We start from the raw sequence: 21,767 nt of genomic DNA, 5'->3' as shown, positions 1-21,767 counted from the left end.
TTCGCTTTTGTTGATTCACGTTAATGTCCCGCGCGTTCCATGTGCCTTTAGTTTTATCATCTGTGGATTGCAACGTATGATGCATGCAATTCAAGGGGAATTGTACTTCCGTGTCTCAAAGAGAAAATTGTCACAGTTCAGTGGAGTGGGACGAGATCTTGCCAATGTTGTTTCAAGGTTCAAACGATGTAAGACGATTTCAATCTACGTATTATATCAATGAGTACTTATTTTACTGAGTCGCTGGTCATTTGTGTATGCAGATCTCTGTGTGTGTAAACCCCGTGTTGGTCCAATAGTTAATGAGTTTTCCGTCGAATTCTCAGTAACAGTTTCAATCCTAGAAGTATGTACGTAATACACTAGTAAATTATTAATCAATTCTATCATGTTCTAATAATTCATTTTACTTAGAATTCGGAAAATGTATAAAACATTGAACTAATAATAGTAGCAACTATAGACCATCCAAATCCAGTGGTTAGAACGCGTGCATCTTAACCGATGGTTTCGGGTTCAAACCCAGGCAAGCACCACGGAATTTTCATGTTCTTAATTTGTATTTATAATTCATCTCGTGATCGCCGGTGAAGGAAAACATCGTGAGGAAACCTGCATGTGTCTAATTTCAACGAAATTCTGCCACATGTGTATTCCACCAACACGCATTGGAGCAGCGTGGTGGAATATGTTCCATAGCTTCTCATAGGGAGAGGAGGCCTTAGCCCAGCAGTGGGAAATTTACAGGCTGTTAATGAAAATTAAAAACCATCAAATGAATTCCTTGCAAAATAATTACATCATTTAAATTTATGTCATAACGCGGTGCAATTTTAATGACTGAAAGTGTTTTTATACCTACATATATAAATACTAGCTTTGGCCCGCTGCTTAACCCTCGTTAAATTTAGATTATACAAGCGTGTTTCACACAGTTTGTCATATTGGCTAAAATTATAGTTATTGCTCGACTCCGTAGAGTCGTAATGTTAAGTAATATAGGCTACCTTCCTCAATAAATTAACTATCTAATGTAAAAATAATTATACACATCGGACTTGCAGTTAAGCCAAGATCAGCCATACAAAATTTGCAGCATTATTAATATAGATGTTTTTATTTAAGGATTTGAAATCAATCAATAGTATTATTTGGAATAGAAATATGTTCAGTTCCCAATATACGATGTGTTTTAAATGATTGCCGACAAATTAATAGACGTTTATTATGTTTTATTAGTCGAAAAAAATTACAGTTAACAGAAGTAACTTGTTTTATTCGCGGTTTCATACATTACTCTCCGGTTCATTAAACACTTTATTCAAATTAAACTTCGATTCTCTCTGTTAGAAGATTTAAAAAGAAGTGCACCTTTGATAGGTGATGTAGGCACCTGTAGAATCACATGAATATTATCTTGATTTTAGCGAATAACTTCTTATAATTTGTGTTTAATATTAAACCAATTTATAATAAAAAATAGATATAATTTTTTGATTATTTTGTACTTTCTCATTTCAGGCCCACATCGCGAAATGGCGGTGGACGTCCCGGACAGCTTCATCGCGAGGAACAAGACACCACCCCGGTACCCGCCCCCTCGGCCTCCTCAGGTACGCCTCCGGACAAGGGATGACGAACCTCTTCTATCCTCCGGGGGTTCTGGGACATCTTTTGGGAGTAAACAGAGCACCGTACTTCAAAGCAATATAGACATCTCCGGGCCCAGCTCTGACGGGTCAGGCAGTTTCAAAAACAACAGCACCATGGAACTGCTTTCCTTACCCCAGAGCTCAGACGGTTCCGGAGTAAGTTTCGGCAGCAAGAAAAGTAAGGGTTCATCAGAAACAGCGAAGTGCGATTTGACGTCAGAAAGATCGGAATCCGTGGCGTCGAACGTGACTCAAAATTTGAGCGATCATAAAATACAACTGTTGATCTCTAATGGAGAGGATTCTTTGCTAGACTGCAGGGTGGGCGTGGCTTACTCTGCGAGAACTGATTCCGTACTCATCAGAGAGGCGGTGTACGCTTCTTATAACCTGCCTCCTGGTTTTGACACGACGCCTGTACTGCTTGGGAGGGAGGTGGCGGTCGACGTGCCTGACAGTTTTGTGCAAATCGTCAAAAGTACACCCAAGTATCCCGGTACCGCGGACAAAAAGTATCCGCTGCAGGTAAACACGAGCGCATGATTCATGGTGTCATCGGGATGGGTAGTTCCGGATATAGGTTGGTTTGGTGCACGAGGGTACTGCTTGTTGAGATACAAGGCGAATAAGACAAATCATATTTCTGAAGTGTATCTCCGAAATTTTAAAAGATTACCCCTTTTTTTAATTGAAAGTATAACACTTCGTCTTATTGCCTTCACTGGTGACAGGAGGACTGGTTCATTATTTGCCCAAAGGATCTGAATTGCGATCCAACGGGTATTCAATGCTGCTAGCATTCTTGCCACCATCCCACGCGATTATGATTAGTGCCCTAACATTTTTTTTTATTTACATATAATTCAGGCGACAATAAATTATAATAAAAATAATGAATTCGAAAAAAGGAAACTAATGTTGAATATTTGTCAAGTTTTTATGACGTAAATTGATTTAAGTATTTCAACAAGCATTACTCATATAAAGTGGAGTTGGGATTAACAAAACTTTTAAGATTTCATTAATCTGTCTATTACATTCTTGAAACAACTATTGAGGAGACTATTTAATAAGATATTTAATATTGCAATATCATAACTACGAAATCTATGTTCCATATATTTAGTATGTAATAATTGTTTCACGATGTGTATTGCATTTATTTACGATTATTTATATTTATTTTTTATAAACTGGGGGATCATTACGGTATATAAAATTTTAGAAAAAAAACACAATTTAAAGGAAATTCTTGAAAAAAATATTTTATGCCTCTTAAGCTGAAGTATTTGAAGAATAATGAAAATAAATAGTTAGCTTATTACAACTTACAATCAAATAAGAAATAAAAGTAAAAATGTATTTTCACTTAGTCTGTATAAAATAATTATTTATTAATATTTCTATCTGCCAAGATATCGTACGTATCCGTTAGACAAGCACTTAAATATTTCAGTAAGGATATTTTTTTCTTTTATGATATCGATAGGCGGACGAGCAAATAGGTCACCTGATGGTAAGTGGCCACTACCGCCCATAGACAATGGCGCTGTAAGAAATATTAACCATACCTTACATCACCAATGCCCCACCAGCCTCGGGAACTAAGATGTTATGTCCCTTGTGCCTCTAGTTACACTGGCTCACTCACTCTTCAAACCGGAACACAACTATACTGAGTACTGCTGGTTGGCGGTAGAATATCTGATGAGTGGGTGGAATTTCCAAAATTAAATAATAAATCTATACGTAATGAAAATCATAAGAAAGAATTCCCGATTCCCTATTTACGGCAAAAATTCAAGCTACAATATGTAGGGCTTTACTCATTATAGACTAAACGTTGTATTCAATGGAAACTAAATTAATTAAAGTGCCCTTATTAGACACAATTCCTCATCATTCGAATAAGACGATCCGCTGGGCAAAGCCCTTCCCAGTATGTTTTGATATATAGGGCGGAATAACATCACGTTGTTTCTTTTCACCATCGAATAAAAGATGAAATACAGTACTGGTAATCGTAAGTTTTGCTGGTATTTTATAAAGACCTTCTTTTCACCTGACTGACCGACCTGCTGTATAATATAATTAATTATGATCCATTTTTATCGTAAATAATCAAGATTTTAAATATTTACTGTATTTTCTCTTGCTTCACTTTCATTAACATTAGAGTATCATTCACGCTTCTTGCACTAAGCTACTGTCCGCGGTAACGAGATCTAATTAAGCGATAGAAATTATTTATTTTATTTACCTAATTAAAAGTGATTGTCAATCACAACCGAATCTGCCAACATTGATCAAATCAAAGCCAAGTCAAAGACATTTTTTTTATTTAATATATGAAAGCATTACACTAGTTTATTAATCGTTAAAAATCTACCACTGGTTTGCAAAGAAGTGACTCATAACTAAGATAAATCGGTAATAAAACCGAATAATTAGGCTTATAATACGTATAAAATTATATTTTTATTAAATTATAGAATATTAACTTTCATACAGCAACGACTTGATATTTATTTACAAATATATATATGTGTATATAATAAAAGGAAAATAAAGCTAAGCCATCAAATAACTATTGTCTATGGACAAAATAGCGCTGGCTTATCTGTGCGATTCTTTAAATACATAAATTAAAATTATATATTTATGACATTGATATTTGTTATCAAAGAAAAAATAGCTTTTATTAACATATTTAGATGATATATTTTACATCTTAGATTATTTATATTTATGTATGTAGATAGATTGTCGCACTACAAAAGAACTAAAACGTCGCCAACTTTATTTTCTTGGTGTGCGTGACAGCTACGCTTGACACTCGCCAAACGTCATACTGCTTTACCAGTGTGCGTGTGCTTAGTGTCGTAGTACAACTTTTGGCCAATATTTTTATCAGTTTTGACAGTCTATCTAGACATATCTATAATCAGAGATATAGAAATATTTTTTTTATTTATTTATTATTTAGTCTTATATTATTTCGGGAATACCCTCTTAACTATGTATTTATTAAATATAATCCTAAATCTAACTGGTCTATTTCCTTTCAGATTAATTCTTAACCAGTTTTTTTTTTCTTTTCAGGTTTTCATGGTTATATATTATATACTGAATTATATTTTTATATAAGACTTATAACGTTATGTATAATAAAGTATGTTTGAGAACTCAATTTAAAAATATTAAAAAAACACACGTTTTCTAGTTAGTATTTTTTTTAATTGTGTAAATAAGCAACAAAAAGGATATATATTTTTTATATATTCCATTGGTCGCGTTTTAAGGGTTAATGTTAGGCATATAAAAGTTCAAACTTGCTTTATACCAAATTTCATCCAATTCTTCGTAGTGATGTAGCCGTAAAAGAGCAACAGACTGACAGAAAGACTTTTAAAGTGAGTTTTCAATAAAATATAGTTTAAGTGATGAACTTTCTACGCATGTTATTTAATTTAGAAAGATGATTATGTATTTTTTGGTAAACGTTATAGCATGTCCTTAATTTATATGTAAAAATATATCATTATTATAATTTATATTAGAAATGTAAGTTGTTATTATACATAACATGTAAATTTATGTAATTTCTGTATTTAACTATATTCCTGCTTGAAATCTGTCATGGAACGAGGGTATTTGGGACCAGAATTTTGACAAATTTGTGTTTATTTTGAATCTATAACCATTATTTTTAATGAACTTCTAATAACTTTGTTTATATTGTCTAAGTATAAAGTATATAATGTTTTTTTTTTATCTGTACAAAACTAAAATATTTTAAATGAATAAAACAAAATATACAGCTTGTCATATACGAGCTAGTTGATTTGTCGTATGTAGTATGTTTTATCGAAAATACTAAGCCGATTATACATATGGATGCATATGTTATGAGCTTCTGTTAATTAATTAAAGCATTTGAAGTGTAGATTACTTTACTTTCTCTGTGATGTTATTTTAATTAAATCATATACCAACTATATGCACTATGTCAATATTAGCAGGTGAACGGCACAGCAAAGGGAGCGCCAGCGGTGCCGCCGCGCGAGGCCCCCCGAGATGCGCCACCGCGGCCCCCAGCACACGACATCACGAGGGACCAGATCGACTCCATCAAAAAATATCAGGTCAGTGTAGTATATGAATGACATTTATTTTATTATACATATTATATAAACAGCTGTTACCTCGTTGACAAAAAATTAACGTCGTTTTTAATCGCCGTTTAAAGTCAGTAGCACTAATTAGTTAGTACTCTAAATACTCATTAGTTTGTGGCATTCGATGACGCTATAAGCGACCAATCAGAGTTCAGTATTTAGTCAGATAAGTAAATCTGACTTTGATTATTGTTATCATATATATTATTCGAGAATTACCGAAAATACGAGAGCAAATCTTGTTCGCAATATCAAATCCACAAGTTTATAAATAGCCATAATAAATTAGCAACATATATTTATATATTATATAATATATAAGCAATGAAGTAAAACTTTCATTGTTTACATAATATAAATTGGAAAACTAAATTCAAATTAGTTCATGTGTTCATTATAAGTTATGATTAAAAAATGTTGTTGATACGAAAAGTTATAGAAAAACTAATTTTAAACTAATACGAAGTTAAGTTATCGTATGAAGTACGTATATTAAATTTTGTTCACCGATTATAAATAAATGCAGAATTTTGGCAATACATTTAATTCTGACGGAAAATGTTTCATATCGGTCTGCTCGAGCTTGTTTATTTTTTTAAATAAATCAGATCCATTGACTTACGTATAATTTATAGAGCCAGTTCTAATTGATGACATACCTGTGATATGCTAATTAAATTGAGGTCGATGTAATTAAAATAATTATTATAATTAATAATAAAATATTTCAAACATATATCGGTTTCATCTGACCTTATATGGTATATTCCAAGGCTTAGAGCGAGATTAGTTTATCTTATTATGAATGATTAATTCCAAACTTTCAACTTCGACAAACAACCTTTCTAGGGCAAGGTATTCGTTTATATATTATAAATATCCGTTGATAGTTATACATTTGCTTTTTACAAAATTAAAAAAAATAAAGACTCAATACAATTTAACTCAATACAGGGTCTGTAGATGGCGTTGTTCACTTTATTCTATTTTCTGAATCACGCTATGCTTTGGTAAAAGAAACACTGTTACGTTCGAAATTTATTTTATTAAATTTTTTTTTTTTTATATTTAGGAACGAAACGATTCTTATGTATAAACAAGGTAAAAATGTTTAGAGTTTTTAACTAGTAACCGAAATACGTACTTTGGTGAGAAAGAATAAATATTGGTACTAGTTTGGTTATTCACGGTTGTTTCTACATTCCTTTTTTTTAAATTCAATGCGCTCATAGCAGCAAACTTGTATGTATATTGGTAAATACTGTTTGTCATATCGGTGTTCTGAAACACTTTGGAAATTAATTTCTTTTGCTCAATCGGTATACAAACTTGTATTCAACTTCTATACTCTATAAATATAATAAAATTGGAGTGTCTGTTTGTAATGTTAAAATAACCGTTTTTTTCCTAAATGTCTATGTATATGTACAGGGAACATATACCAAAATAACATATTTTTCAATTTTTGTCTGCATGTTTGTTTCGGCTAATCTCTGGAACGGCTGGACCGATTTCGATGGGACTTTCACTGGCAGATAGCTGATGTAATAAGGAGTAACTTAGGCTACAACAGTAACTTTTTTGACGCGAACGAAGTCGCGGGCACGGCTAGTCGTATACTAATATTATAAAGTAATATACAAATTTGTTTTATTGTATGTGAGATATAATGTCCGAAACTAATGAACTAATTATTTTTTCAATTAAAAATCATTGGTAAAAATGTTCCCGAGTGCTACTGGGTATGAATTATATTTATATTATAACATTTTCTTAATTACTAATTTGCGCCCGTGCGAAGCCGGGATGGTATTGCTAGTAGTAAATAATATCCTGGTTCTTCTGTACTAATCAAAGAAAATACTTTTTTATTGTAATGCCTAACAGAAAAAAGTACTAAGCCACTATATGCCATATACAAAACTTATACCGGAAGATGTAGCGTGTTTCGGATAAGGTTTTAGTATACACATATTGTAGGTTCGTTTTGAAGTTCCAACGGCAGCAAGCCGTGACAGCAATACGACACGTAAGCTAGGTACAATGAAATTTTATTTTTGTTTTCTAATAAAACCCATTCATATAAAGGGCATAAAAACGTATTGTTACAAACAATAGCCGTTATAAAAATACGATGCGATAAATAATAATTTAAAATGTAATTCGCAAAGTTTAGAGAACTCCCTGGCAGTGTTATTGAAAAATTCTTTACATTCCGACCAAACGGACCGCGGTATTTCTGGCGAACAGGCGCTTGTTATTCCGGATATGTTTTTAAAATGAAAAATAATGTACCGTCATTATTTTTTTTTACTAAATACATAAACAAAAGTGATTTCATTTATTTAATATGTCCTCAGTCTTATTTTGTTGCTGTTAATTTGGATTCGAATTAAAGTATACATCATAAAAGCGAACGATTTTAAATTAAATATTAAAAATATATATGGTTGCACCTATTTTTTATACGTCATCACTAAAAACAACAGTTATTGTGTGAATTTATAAATCTGTACTAGTACTAGGTATATTATGTTAATAGTACATTTATGGGACTTTTTTTGTATGCCTACTGAAACTTTCCTATAAGTAATACATCAACCCAAACAAATGCAAACGACACGGTGTTTAGTATTCGCTTTTTAATTTGTATTTTCTTTTGTTTCTTCATTGTAATGTTTCGCGCGCTCCTTCTGTATTTTTCTGAAGACAAAATCTACATTAAAATGTATTACATACTCGTAAATTAAGATAAATAAATCCTGAAAGAATATCAAGTAAATAAATTATATATTTGTTAGTGACTTGTTTTTGTATAAATATATTTTTTATATAGACTACTCCTTTAATTGTAATATAGTCTAATTTCGAGAACTCAACGCCGAAACGTATCTTATTAAAGTTCAAACGAACTCATTTGTAAGTTAAGGCAGATAATAATTATGTAAGATATTTCGTTCGATGAGATTAGCTATTTCTTTTTATTTGATAAAAGATGAGCAAAGGCCTAATTTCAACTTTGTGCATATACTCTATTCCAATCATAACAGGAAAAAAGCCAAATAAACAACATTTGACAGAAAATTGACGCGATATCGTTGGTTGAGAGCTTGATTAATCTATGATATTCACTATGGATTTGCAAAAAAATGGCGTTTTGAACGTCGACTAAACTGTTATCGGAATTTCGGAAGTAAAAATAAAGTGTTTTTTAGTAGTTAATTGTAATAGTGTTGTTTATTAATAAAGATATATTAGTAAAAAACTTAGTAGTGCACAATACAGCCGAGCTATTAGCAAATACGTATATCTAAGGTTTGTTTATCTTTATTCCTACTTCGATTGGTTTAGACCATAGACATATTTTTTAAAAGCGAACTGGCTGGTAATGGTGCAGTTTATTAATAAAGAAAACGATATGATATTTAAAATATAATTTTGAATTGGATTCCGGGAATTACTAAACAAACAAATTGTACCTTTTTATAATATTAGTGCGGGTAGCAATATAAAGAATTACTTTAAATAAAGTTATTTATATAAACTCTATTATATAAGAGAAATATATAAAGTTAAGAGTAATAGTGTTGTATTATAAAGATACATTATATTATAATAATATGCTATATTAATATAGGAATATGCTATATATACTAGCACTGTATGGCGCAAAGCTTAAATACGAACGTAATAACACTGACTCAAATTCCATCAAATCGAAACAGCAATACGATATCATATTATCTAAAAAAATAAATCCCTTTGAAATTAAGCCGATCTTCTTAATATACTTTTTTATCTCAATACCAATGTACTTAGTACTTTCGTCATCGTGTGTCTGGGACTAGCTTAACATTATATTGCATTAGAATGTACTTCGTATTTAGGGTTCGTCAGTAGTTCGGCGTATTTAGTTCAGGAATGTAAAACACAAACTATAATAATTAACGCGAAACAAAATCAAGGAACATTTTATAATGTTTAAAAAATCCAATTAATAATCAATAGTACAATACTTAACAACTATGTTATATTTTGTTTAACTGGAATACTCTGAATATAATAATGCTGCACACTAACATAATCACACATCAGTGTTAATTGCGTATGTGTGTGTGACACGTCACGCGTCTCTTTTGTTGTTATTTAATGTTTTGTATCGAGTTTCCTGCTCTTTGCCCTCTTTGTTAGACGCCGGACATTTTGTTCATAAACTATGCCATTTGATTCATTTCGGTGTATTTTCGTGCGATTTGTTAGATTTCATTGCAATAACGGCTTTGTTTACGTTAAGCTTAGAATGATTGTATTATTCGGGTTTGAAGGGCGAGTGAGTCAGTGTAGTTACATTGGTTTATATTATTATCATTTGTAATTACATTTAATATCCGTAGGCATATTAAAGTTCTAAATTAAATTATATAATTTATTTTTTACATAATAAGCATTTTATATATAATAAGGTCAATCAAAGCGACTTGTCCTGTATTTTTTTTAAATAATATAAGAAGGAAACACATAGATATTGGCGCTGTAATAAATATTAACATTCCCTACATCGCCAATGCGCGACCAACCTTGGGAACCAAGATGTGTCCCTTGTGCCTGTGGTTACACCCGCTCACTCACCTTTCAAACCATAAAATAATATAACCGTATTATATGATGAATACCTGATGAGTGGATACCCAGCCGCACAAAATCTTACCACCAAGTAATTATATAAGTAATTTAAATGTAATCAGGTTGACCTCGATAGATTCGATCTTTATCGAGAATATTCTTACTTATGGTTGTATGCTCAAATAAATGCATAAATTTTATAAAATACTAGAACATGAAATTTACGCTTGTTACATCAAGAAATTAGTTAAAGCGGAAACCATCGTGGATACTTTTATAATAATATTGTACAATGAAACCTTCTCCGAAACGCTTTGCATCTTCTGATGTAAGTTTTATGTATATTTATTTAGTAGTTTTTCAGTTAGGCTCAACAAATAAAACAGTCATATCTCCTCGAGTGTGTTCTCATTAGTATAAAAGACAATCGTGGGACGTTTATATGAGATCGCTCGTGTATTTTACGCTCTTCTGCTTCTGGGTAGTGAGCAACTTCTATCTTTCCTTCTTCATTAATTTTCCTGGTCGATTTTAGCATAGCTGAAGATTTAAACTTTCGTTCACCTTCCTTGGTCCACTTTATTATAATGATTGCCTTGAAAAGGTCCGAACCACTGCTGACCACTGTATTTCGTTTATTTTTTTGTATATTGTCTATTAGTAGATTAAAATAGAAAGGAAATTGTAATACATATACATAATTTAATATTATAACAAATAATAAATCAACATAACGAGTTTTAGATCATAGTGTGACGTGACGCACAGACAGGAAATATTCGAAAACATTGTGATTTTTCCTTTTGTATTCATGTGTAAATATACATATATACATATATATATATATCCTACAGTGACACAGATCCATTACAGATTTACCATATGAATATATATAAATGTTAACTATACCAATTCAACCAATTCAATTGTATATTTTAACTTTTACGATTTTTAACGGTTGGTTTAAAAAAAATCTGTAAAATTTTATGCCATTTATAATCCCGTTCATAGTTTTAAAGCCAATTGTTCTCGTTATTCGTAGTAACGGATTTAAACGGGTGCTCATTGTGGATACTTTGCTGACATAATTCGCGGGAAAACTGGATAGCAAAAATAGATATTCGACGCGACTGGATTCTCTATTTTTATCTGAGTGAAGTATTCAAAATTGTCCTGTTTTCACGTATTGCAAGTATTCAAATGGGCAAGGCGTAGACGTCGGTGTCTTTGACATGGTCGTGATGCGAGGTACTTGAAGTGTTTTCGGAACTCCTTTGTGATAACGATCTCACCTTAACGCTGTACCTACTTCTTTTGAATTGTGTAATGGATTAATCTTATTTTATTTTTCTTAATACATTTGTCTCAAAAACCAAAATAAAATTCTAAATACACGAAGTTAATTCATTTGGAAAATGTTTAAACTTAAGTTTTAGTGTAATAAAACTGTAAACAGGCGAGGTTTGAACTCATTTTCATCGGTTACGGGTTATAACCACTGGACCACTGGGTGTTTGGATTTTTATGGGAAAGTACATCATTTTTATGGTAAAGCCACCAGATCTCTTAAAATGTGACGCATTAGCGCCGTAGAAAAATACCATTCCTTACATCGCAAATGCGTTACCTTGGAAATTAAGATGTTATGTCCCTTGTACCTCTAGTTACAGTGGTTCACTCACCCTTCAAAATCAATATTGCTGTTTAGCCGTAGAATATATGATGACTGCCCAGAGCCCTATCACCAAGTAAATATTATTTTCTATTGCGCTATGCCAAATGTCATCAATCTTTGCGTCTGTCTTGCTTTTGTATTCTTCAAATCGTTTGTGATAATTTGACAAATGTACATTTGACATTGATATCATTATGATTAGAGCGAACCCGTGGGTGTCGGGAATACAAGGGAATTAACGTTAAGCGCTTCAATCGAACCACCCGATTATATTCAGCGCAATTCACCAGTAAAAGCAGTCTCAAGGAAGGCTGTCCATCTGCCTGCCAGACTGCCAAATCCTTTTCTTATATAGCTTACATAATGCGCCGATTAAATGAGACACAAGCGAATGATAAATTCACGTGCCTGATTTTCTTTTTATAAAACATTAACGAAATATACTTTATTTACTAAATTTATTTTATTAAACATGATTTAATTTAAAGTGCGGCGTGCTTTCGTCAGTGAATAGATCAAAGAATACTTGCTGCCTCGTGTACATACGTAAGAATTTGTCATAAATGTAAACAATTTTTGAATGAGTGAAAATAAAACACTCGCCGTGAATTAAATTATATTTTTTTTATTAGAATAATTTAAAAAAAAAAACGAGTAGTTACTAATAAATGAGGAAACGATTTTTTTGCAATGCCTAAACCAATAAAGGTACATTAAACTTATACCAAAAGATGCAGTGCGCTTCGAAAAAGGTTTAGTATTTGACTTCCTTTAAATCTAGACAATTTGAATTTAGAATTCTTGTGTGATCTGTTCCACGATATGATTCCTGAACCAAATGTTATTATTATAAATCCGTCCATTGGTTCGCGTGACTGAATTACAAATACCCCAATACACAAACTTTCACTAGTTTTAACATATGACTTTATTTGTATAGAACGTATTTTTATTTTATCCACACGTGAAGTCAAAAAGTTGAGAGAAGAAGAGTTTGCTGGTTTTAAAGGACTAATAAGAGCGTAGCAATACGATTTGGACTATTTAACCAATGTTTTTCGTTAGATAGCCCATATATTGAGAAAAATTATAGACAGCCGTGTACCCGATGATATCAACGACAAATTTTCATATTTCGAACACGAAAAACGGCAAACTTCACCGAATTCACGTGAAACAGTATAGAGCAGCTAGCTATTTATAAAAAATCGCAGTCCATCCTCATAGTTCATCCATATTAATACGGAATTTCATCACAATAAAGATGGTTATATTTCCGCATTATATTAGTAAGTATTCACGCAGAAGTAACAAATTTGATAGATAAATGACATTGTAATTCGCTAAAAGGATTCTACCCTTGTTATTTTTTCGAGAAGTCCGAGTTTATTTTCAAGTTTGCTGTAAGCATTTATTTCAGGGCACACGGATAGAAGTTAGAACCTCACATTTTGCGAGGATAAGCTTTATTATACGGATAACGTGAAATTTTATCGCAGTAAAGGAGTGTTTTATGTTTCGAGAAGATTTCGTAAGTCGTGTACTCTACATGTAGTAGAAGAAGTTTATTCAAAATATATTCTAAATACTAAAACTTGATAATAATAGTAAAATTTGTCAAAAAGTCATAAATGGGGTTTTTTATGATATAGTTAGGCGGACGGGTAAATATGGGCTGTCAACGCTCATAGGCATCGGCGCTCTTAGAAATATTAACTATTCCCCTCATCGCCAATGCACTACCAACCTTGAAAATTAAATAATGTTATGTCCCTCGTGTCAGCAGTTACACTGGCTCACTCACCTTTAAACCAGAACACAATAATAGAGTATTGCTGCTTAGCGGTACTATATATGAGATTTATACGTATATTAAAACCAATAAAATATTATGATTGAAAATAAATTGCAACTTAGGTTTTGTTTGCTGTTACAAAGTGGTTTAAATAAAAATAACATTAATATTCAATATTAAAAATAGTTATTAAGTTAGACACACACTATACACGAAATCAATATGCAATTATGTCGTCCGTCTGCGAGATTGTTCGACTAGACTAAAGGATATACTACAAGATATTTTTAACATTTAAATAAAATACCGTCGGCTATTACGAAAACAAAAGAATTAATATGTGTTCAGCTTAACGAAAATAATTCATCGACGGAACGGAGCGGGTCGACTCATTACGGGGAAGATTAGGATTCCCATCGCCATGGAGTAGAAAATGACGTCCCCAATGACGTCAGACTCCCAAAACACGCCGAGCATTCTCAATAAATAACGTTGGTAGAATTACAATGGGAAGTAAACTTTATTAATAATATCTAAGATTCAAATGTTTTCTTTTTGTGTATTTCATTGTCGTAATACCTTTCGAATTATGTAAGCTTTATTTTCACTAACGGCTCCGGGTCTCACTCGTTTTAATATTTCAGAGGCAGTAGAAGCGTATATACCTCATAACAATTAATTCTCTATCATGTTTACTAAGACTATCTAACTTTTTTAAATTATAGACTCTGAAATTCAAAGGAATGATTACGCATTTAAAATATTAATAATACATAATTAAAATGTACGATAATTTTCGATGTTATTAGGTATTATTATCTTTTTGCTTAACACTACAAAATATTACGTTCGTAGACGAATTATTCTAGTGTCTTTATGTAAGACTCGCTTCGCGTCTCGAAATAAGATTTTACATTCAATGTATTTATATAGCATGTATATTTTATAATAATTAATAAATTTCTGACATTCGTTTTCTGCGGTGAGTTAAGAGTTCTTACAGAAAGCGCACTTGCACTAGTGGGTTGCGAGTACTCATTCCCTTCGTGTGCCTGTGTGAGTCAAGATTTTCAGTTGATTAATATTAAAAATAAATTCGACTTTTGAAAGTCGTTGCGATTAAAATTGTTTACAATTTAAGTTGATACATCCTTCTAGTTATGTCCTTTCGGCGTGAAAACTAAATCCGAATTTGGAAGTGTTTTGTTAGATGAGTAGTGGTTCGATGAACTTTGGGAAACACAGGATTATACTAATATTTGTTAAGGTATTCAATGTCGCATATACCGATTATGCTTCGGTCTAATAACAATTTATTGTTGTTGTTTTCCGGTAGTGACAACTTAAACTTATATCCCACGGTTTGCAGCGCTTTTGTAACGCTAGGAATGCCAGATATGCCTCAGATTATATCAGGTATCATTGTCTATAGAGATATATCATATCACTGCATAAGTTCATTTACTACGTTTCAGTAACTTTAAATTTATCTCATTATAAAACAAAAACCTCCGTGGTTAAGTAGTGTACACCGGTTTTCATGGGTAGGTTACACCACTCCGAGGTCCCGGGCTCGATACCCGGCCGAGTCGATGTAGAAAAAGTTCATTAGTTTTCTATGTTGTCTTGGGTCTGGGTGTTCGTGGTACCGTCGTTACTTCTGATTTTCCATAACACAAGTGCTTTAGCTACTTACATTGGGCTCAGAGTATGTGATGTTGTCCAAAATGTTAATTTAAAAGTTTATCTTGAATTATTTTTACTAGGTGAATCTTTACTTTCTTTTGAAATTTATAAAATTTAACCTGTATCGGAAAAACCGTTACCCCCATTCCCATTTACCCCCTCGAGGGGTGAATTAAAAGCAACCTATGTCCTTCCCCCGGGCTCAAAATATCTCCATACCAAAATTAAATTAAATCGTTTGATCGATACAAACGTGGAGAGGTAACAGACAGTAACTTTCGCATTTATAACATAAAGTATAGATCGATTGATTTAATGATTGTTTCGTAACTTTACACTGACCACCTATACCCAGTATTTGTAATTTACAAGAAATAACTCAAAAAAAAATAAGAGCCGAGATGGCCCAGTGGTTAGAACGCGTGCATCTTAACCGATGATTTCGGGTTCAAACCCAGGCAGGCACCACTGAATTTTCATGTGCTTAATTTGTGTTTATAATTCATCTCGTGCTCGGCGGTGAAGGAAAACATCGTGAGGATACCTGCATGTGTCTAATTTCAACGAAATTCTGCCACATGTGTATTCCACCAACCCGCATTGGAGCAGCGTGGTGGAATATGCACTCTCTTCTCCTCAACGGGAGAGGAGGCCTTAGCCCAGCAGTGGGAAATTTACAGGCTGATTATGTTTATGTTATGTTTATTATGTAACTCAAAATAAGGGTTTCCGTAGAACAATTGACAAGTATGTCTACACATCGGGCTTGCACTAAATCTTGTCACCACTTCTCGCTTCGCTCCAATCTATTCGAATAACGACGGTCGTTTCTTCGTCTCTTACCGTTTAACGACATCATTTAACAATTCTAATGTTTTGATATTAAAAGTAAACTCATCAATCTCAAGGTTTTTGTCTCAAATCATTCGTAACTCGGTCATTAGCTATTTCTACGTGAGTGTAAAATAATGATAAATTTAATAGTCGTTTCTTTGTTCGTTTATTCGTATTCCATTCATTCATTCATTAATTCATTCTGTTCACTTATATAAGTGACAGGAATGAAACATCCCTTTGTAAGAAACGATTTACGTTACATATAAACGTTGCATACAAATTCGACCTTGAAATTTTAATCTCCTCATACTCATATAAATGACTCAAAATTGTTTCTTAAAAATAATTATCATATAAGTTCCTTTCATTCGGCTATTATTCACTAGCCTCATACTTATTTAACGTAATAAATTATATATAAAATTCACTTTATGTAAATACAATTTTACACAAGTTACGATTGAAACGAAATAATGAACGTTCAATTAATATTTATAACGCTGGGAAGCCGTAACGTATGCGGTTATTTGCCTCTTGTTTAATACACACTGTTTCATAATTTCCAGTAAACAGTAGTAGGGGAGGCGGTCTGGTTGCGTCAGCGAATATTTAAGGAGTTTGCGGGCTTAGTTACTTTGACTTGAGTTTATTGTTGGATGGGTAAAGGAACTTATTTTGTACTTTCCAAGTAAATTTTTGCAGACCCAATAAGTAAATTAAACAATGGCACAAATCTTAAACTGCAAACATTCGGTGATTGTCACCTTTCGATTTATTAAGACAAGAGAACGCCTACACAGTCGCCTACAAAAGAAATTAACGAAATAATATTTACAAAACTGGTGCGCTATTACACTGCTTTTGTATCTCAGTTATACAAAACTCTCCTTTGTTCATTCACTTCTGCAGCCGACTGTACGAGTAACTAGGTTTCGCGTAGGGCCGGGCGACAGGCGGAATCGGTAGTATGCCACGATACTTTGCGTTGGAGTGACGTTTCGTGAGTTTAAAAAAAGTTAGTGTCACTTTTGCCTCCAATTTCAGTTCGGCAGTGTCAGTGCTAATTGCCATTTCGAATGTGTTCTTTATTTGAAAGTGTTGAATGGCCATTTTTTAGTGTCGTGCTGTGTATACGAAATGTTTACCAAGAAGTTTTGTAAATATTTAGATTTAGTAGTTTGCTGATTATACATGAAATAAAAAAAATATAGGTACCTATATTTGAATGAGGATTTTTTTTTTAAATAAAAGGTAATGGTTCGTAAAGTTTGAAACAAAATGTATTTGTTTCTAAACGTTTTGCTTGTCGAATTCATCATACTTTGTGTGCGTGTGGGTGTTTACGAACGTACGTACGTAATTCGATTGTGTTTGTATTTATTTATGAAAATAAGTCTTTATTTTATTCACGACTGTTTTGTAAGGTCAGACATATTTCAATATGGCATTGTGACGTTCGTTTAAACGTGTCTATTTTACAGATATTATGATGAATAAATTCGTTATTCAAAAGTTTATAAAGTATAATAATCTACACGACATAGCCTTTCATAAAATCTATGTAAAATTAATAACAGTATTTCTATACTTATGACATTTTGGACAGATATACCGATAGCGGCTTTGAATCAAAACAAACGTAAAGAGGGAGAGTATTATTAATTTTATCGTTATCAATCATATTTACGTTGTTAGTGTAAAATAACTTCGCTCGCTTATCACAATAGATGTAAACAAGATCTCAATTTACGGTTATCCCGCGGGAAATTTGTGATGTTTAGTGATACTTCGGTGAAGTATCGAAATGTTTCTCGTTCAAGACTAACGATAAATGACAGCGTGTGGTTTGCACGAAAGAATAATATCATATTGTTCAATGGAATCTATTATAGGATGTTAAGGTAACGGATACAGCTAAACTGAATCTATTATTGGTAGAAAAGTGTAAATTAACTCGTTAGTGTAGTGGCTAGATGAAAGTCCCGCAGTTCGGAAGTGATAGGTTCAAAATCCGGGTTGAGCGAGTACAGCGGAGTCTGAAAATTGACAATGTTTACACCCCAACTGTCTCCACCGGAACTCTTCCCGGTCAAGATTGAGGCGTTAGTGATTGCAAAAACTTGTGCAGTCTAACATATTGCGATTAGTTAGTGTACGAGAAGCCGCCTTGGTCGACCAAGATCAGATTTATACTCATTGTCATCGGTAGAAATTAAAAAGGAAATGAATAACTTTTTAATTAATATATTATATAAGAAAAAAGAAACATTCGTATTCAAGTTTGGTATTTAATCTGTCTTGATAAATCTTTTAAAAGATTACGTTGAAATTTGTTTAAATTATGTTGAGTGTATTCCACCAATTAGATTAGTAAATAGATAGATATGTTAATTTAATATTAGATATAATGAATTATATAGCAACATTATTAATATAAACTACATTATAAAAGATCTGTAATTCTAATGTAACAGACATAGTTGTTTTACATATTATGAAGGTATGATCAACATAGTAATGAGCTATAATATAATAAAACATTACGTATACTAATAATTGGATTGCGAATTAGACGCAAATGAGGCTATAATTGCGTATAATGACAATTAATTATACTGAGCTCATAGTCTAATCGTGGCCTATGATTGTTAATTGAGATTTGTTTTTTTTTTTTAATTAAAAATTATTTTATATAAATATGCCGTCGATCTTGAAAATGTTAGGTATCTCATCTATATGCTGTTACGATAGGACCTTTTATAACTGAATTACGAAGCAGTGATTGTATGTACTGTCAGAAAAACAATTCCATGAATTTAGTATTAAAAAAATTGTATGCGATTATATAATTTTTTTTTATAATTATCTTTGAGTACCCTAATTCATTGTACACACAACTGTTGAAATTAATTTCAATACTAAATTCATGCAATTCTATACTTCTCGCCCCTTTTTTAAACAGTAGGTACACCGGGTTTTTTTGAACAGAATTGCTTGTACAATTGTCTCCTATTTTAGTACAAATTTTGGTTGAAAAATAAAATCATTTAATATTATATAAACAACCTTGATGACATTGCTAACGGTACTTAAAGGCGTCAGTTGACGTCATAGAGCGCTCTATTCCAAAAGGTCTGAACTGAACTGAAAGGTGAAATTGTCTGCCATTGATGAGAATTATGAATTATTTCTATGTCAAAATTATAAAAACAACAAAACTAATAGTAAAAATAAACCGGAAAATTTTAATGTTAGAAGGTAATTTTTTTATTCAATTTTCATCGTTAATTATTTATCAGATTATGAAGCGAACTATAGTGTTATATATGAATATACGACGTTATTATATTAAAATTAAAAATGACTTTTGAAAAAATTCACAAAACAAAATTCCCGCAGCGTTAATAGACCGCAAATAGTACGAGTTATTTTGTCGGGTAACACCCTCTTCAAAGTCCACCCTTATCGTATTAGGTTAAATTTATTTCCAAATTTGTCTCTTATATATCAAACGAATTCTTGTAAAAAGACTAGAAATTGGATAAAATGTTGTACCCTTTGTAGAATAGATTGAATTAGAATAAAATCGATACTGTATTAATACTTTTAATATTGTCACGATTTAATTTTTTATATTCACTAATAAGCTTAAATCTTCCTCAGTCTGTGGGAGATTTTAAGACTGTTACTTGTCAATATAATATATTGAAGATCTACTATACATATATAGTACGACACAGGTTTCCTAATATAGGAAACCTGTGTCCTAATAAAATGCTGCTTTAATACAATGAAATGTAAAATTTAATTTGATTTCGTAAATGCAAAAGTAACTCTTACCTCTTCAGGCTTTAATCGCTAAACCGACTTAGATGAAATTTTGTATGGAGATAGTTTGAGTTCCAGGGAAGGACATCGGCTTTTTTAATTCGCCTCTCGAGGGTTGAAGGGGTGGGAGTGAGAGTTTGTGTGCTATAGGTATTTTTTTATAAATGACCCGCGGGGAAAGTCGCAGTTACACCTTGTAATATATGTGGCAATACTATGTTTTTGTTTAACGTGTGTTTATATTAAGTAATAATATACATAACTATTACAATTATGATTCAATGTAAAATATATACAAATATATATAATAGTATCTAAACGTCGAATCTCGATATACTGAATAGATATATATTTGGAGTATTTGTAACAGATATACAAGGCAAAGTAACCTCTGGTATAAATCTGAAAGGAATAAGAAAAAACGAAAATGTTATATAAAAACCAATTTATCACAAAAGTTCATTCCTTTTCATCTTTCTAACCTTAATTTATGTTGCTCTGTGATTGGCTGCTTAACCGTATTACGTAGAGAATTCTACTACACTACGAGCTGTATCGTTTAATTTATCAGCGAGATCCGACCGCGTTTGATCACTCTCATCAATCATTTAGTGAATCACGAGATATTGGACTGACGTTTGAACTCCGTGACATAAGACCAGTGAAGCCTCGAATTCGATCCGATCGTTTCAACAATGCCAATGATCATTTTACAAGTAACGGTAAAAAGTTATTGTATTTTTCTGTCGAATAATTCTCAGAAAGTCTGGACGTTGCAAGTGTGATTACGCCCGTGCCTCGGAGAGCACGTTAAGTCTGAACTCGCAACGGTCGTTTCAGATTTGCCGTTCCATCGTATTATGTTATGTGTAATGTTAAATACTAGAGAGTGCACCTGTGTGTGAGTTTTTGCGCACACAATTTTGCACTATAATATGTCCTGCGTAGTCAGTTTGTCTCCGTTGAGATTTACTTCGATTAGTACTTAGTGGAAAAAGAATCACCATATGCTAAATATTTTGAAAGCCACTTTTAGTAGGAATGGATTATATTTCCGAGATATCAGACAGATAATTGTATCTTATGTCGCGATAATAAAAACATAGTATTTACAAATGCTTCAGGTTAGCGCCTGCCGTATTTACTTACACCTGTCCCTCAAACGAGTTCCTAATAAAAACTGTCGATCTTAAACTTCGAAGATACCATTGCGTAAAAACCTGTCAAGTGTGATAGACAAGGAGCCGGTAGTTGATATGACTCAGATAAAATTACTTTGTAAAATGTCGTATATTGCTGGCTCTTGTTGATCTAACTCACTCGTACTCATTAAGTATTTCGCTACTGTTAGAGCAAAGGTTATATGTCAGATTGAACTTTACAAGAGTAAAAACCCTGAATATTTTCTTTCTTTTCTGAATAGTTTTATTCGTATGACATTCATATGGCACATCTCTAACACAATGTTGCCTTTATATATTTTTTCTTTCTGC

At 32.3% G+C, this 21,767-nt stretch overlaps 1 protein-coding gene across 7 annotated transcripts in view; it reads left to right on the top strand.

The window, feature by feature from the left end:
* The window catches only part of Sdt (stardust), a 185,183-nt gene that overhangs the window by 101,778 nt on the left and 61,638 nt on the right, over nucleotides 1-21,767 (top strand). For 4 of the 7 annotated variants that reach the window (XM_064217166.1, XM_026642228.2, XM_064217167.1 and 1 more), the window contains 2 exons: nucleotides 1,522-2,177; nucleotides 5,672-5,797. In XM_064217166.1, coding sequence (XP_064073236.1) covers nucleotides 1,522-2,177; nucleotides 5,672-5,797 — 782 coding nt within the window. The remainder of the gene's footprint in view (nucleotides 1-1,521; nucleotides 2,178-5,671; nucleotides 5,798-21,767) is intronic. The other 3 variants (XM_026642230.2, XM_026642229.2, XM_026642226.2) reach the window with 3 other exon arrangements.

Source organism: Vanessa tameamea, chromosome 15 (genome assembly GCF_037043105.1).
Source record: "Vanessa tameamea isolate UH-Manoa-2023 chromosome 15, ilVanTame1 primary haplotype, whole genome shotgun sequence".
Taxonomy (NCBI): Eukaryota; Metazoa; Arthropoda; class Insecta; order Lepidoptera; family Nymphalidae; genus Vanessa; species Vanessa tameamea.
The sequence above is the reverse complement of the archived record's forward strand: the minus strand, read 5'-3'. Positions and strand labels throughout refer to the sequence as shown.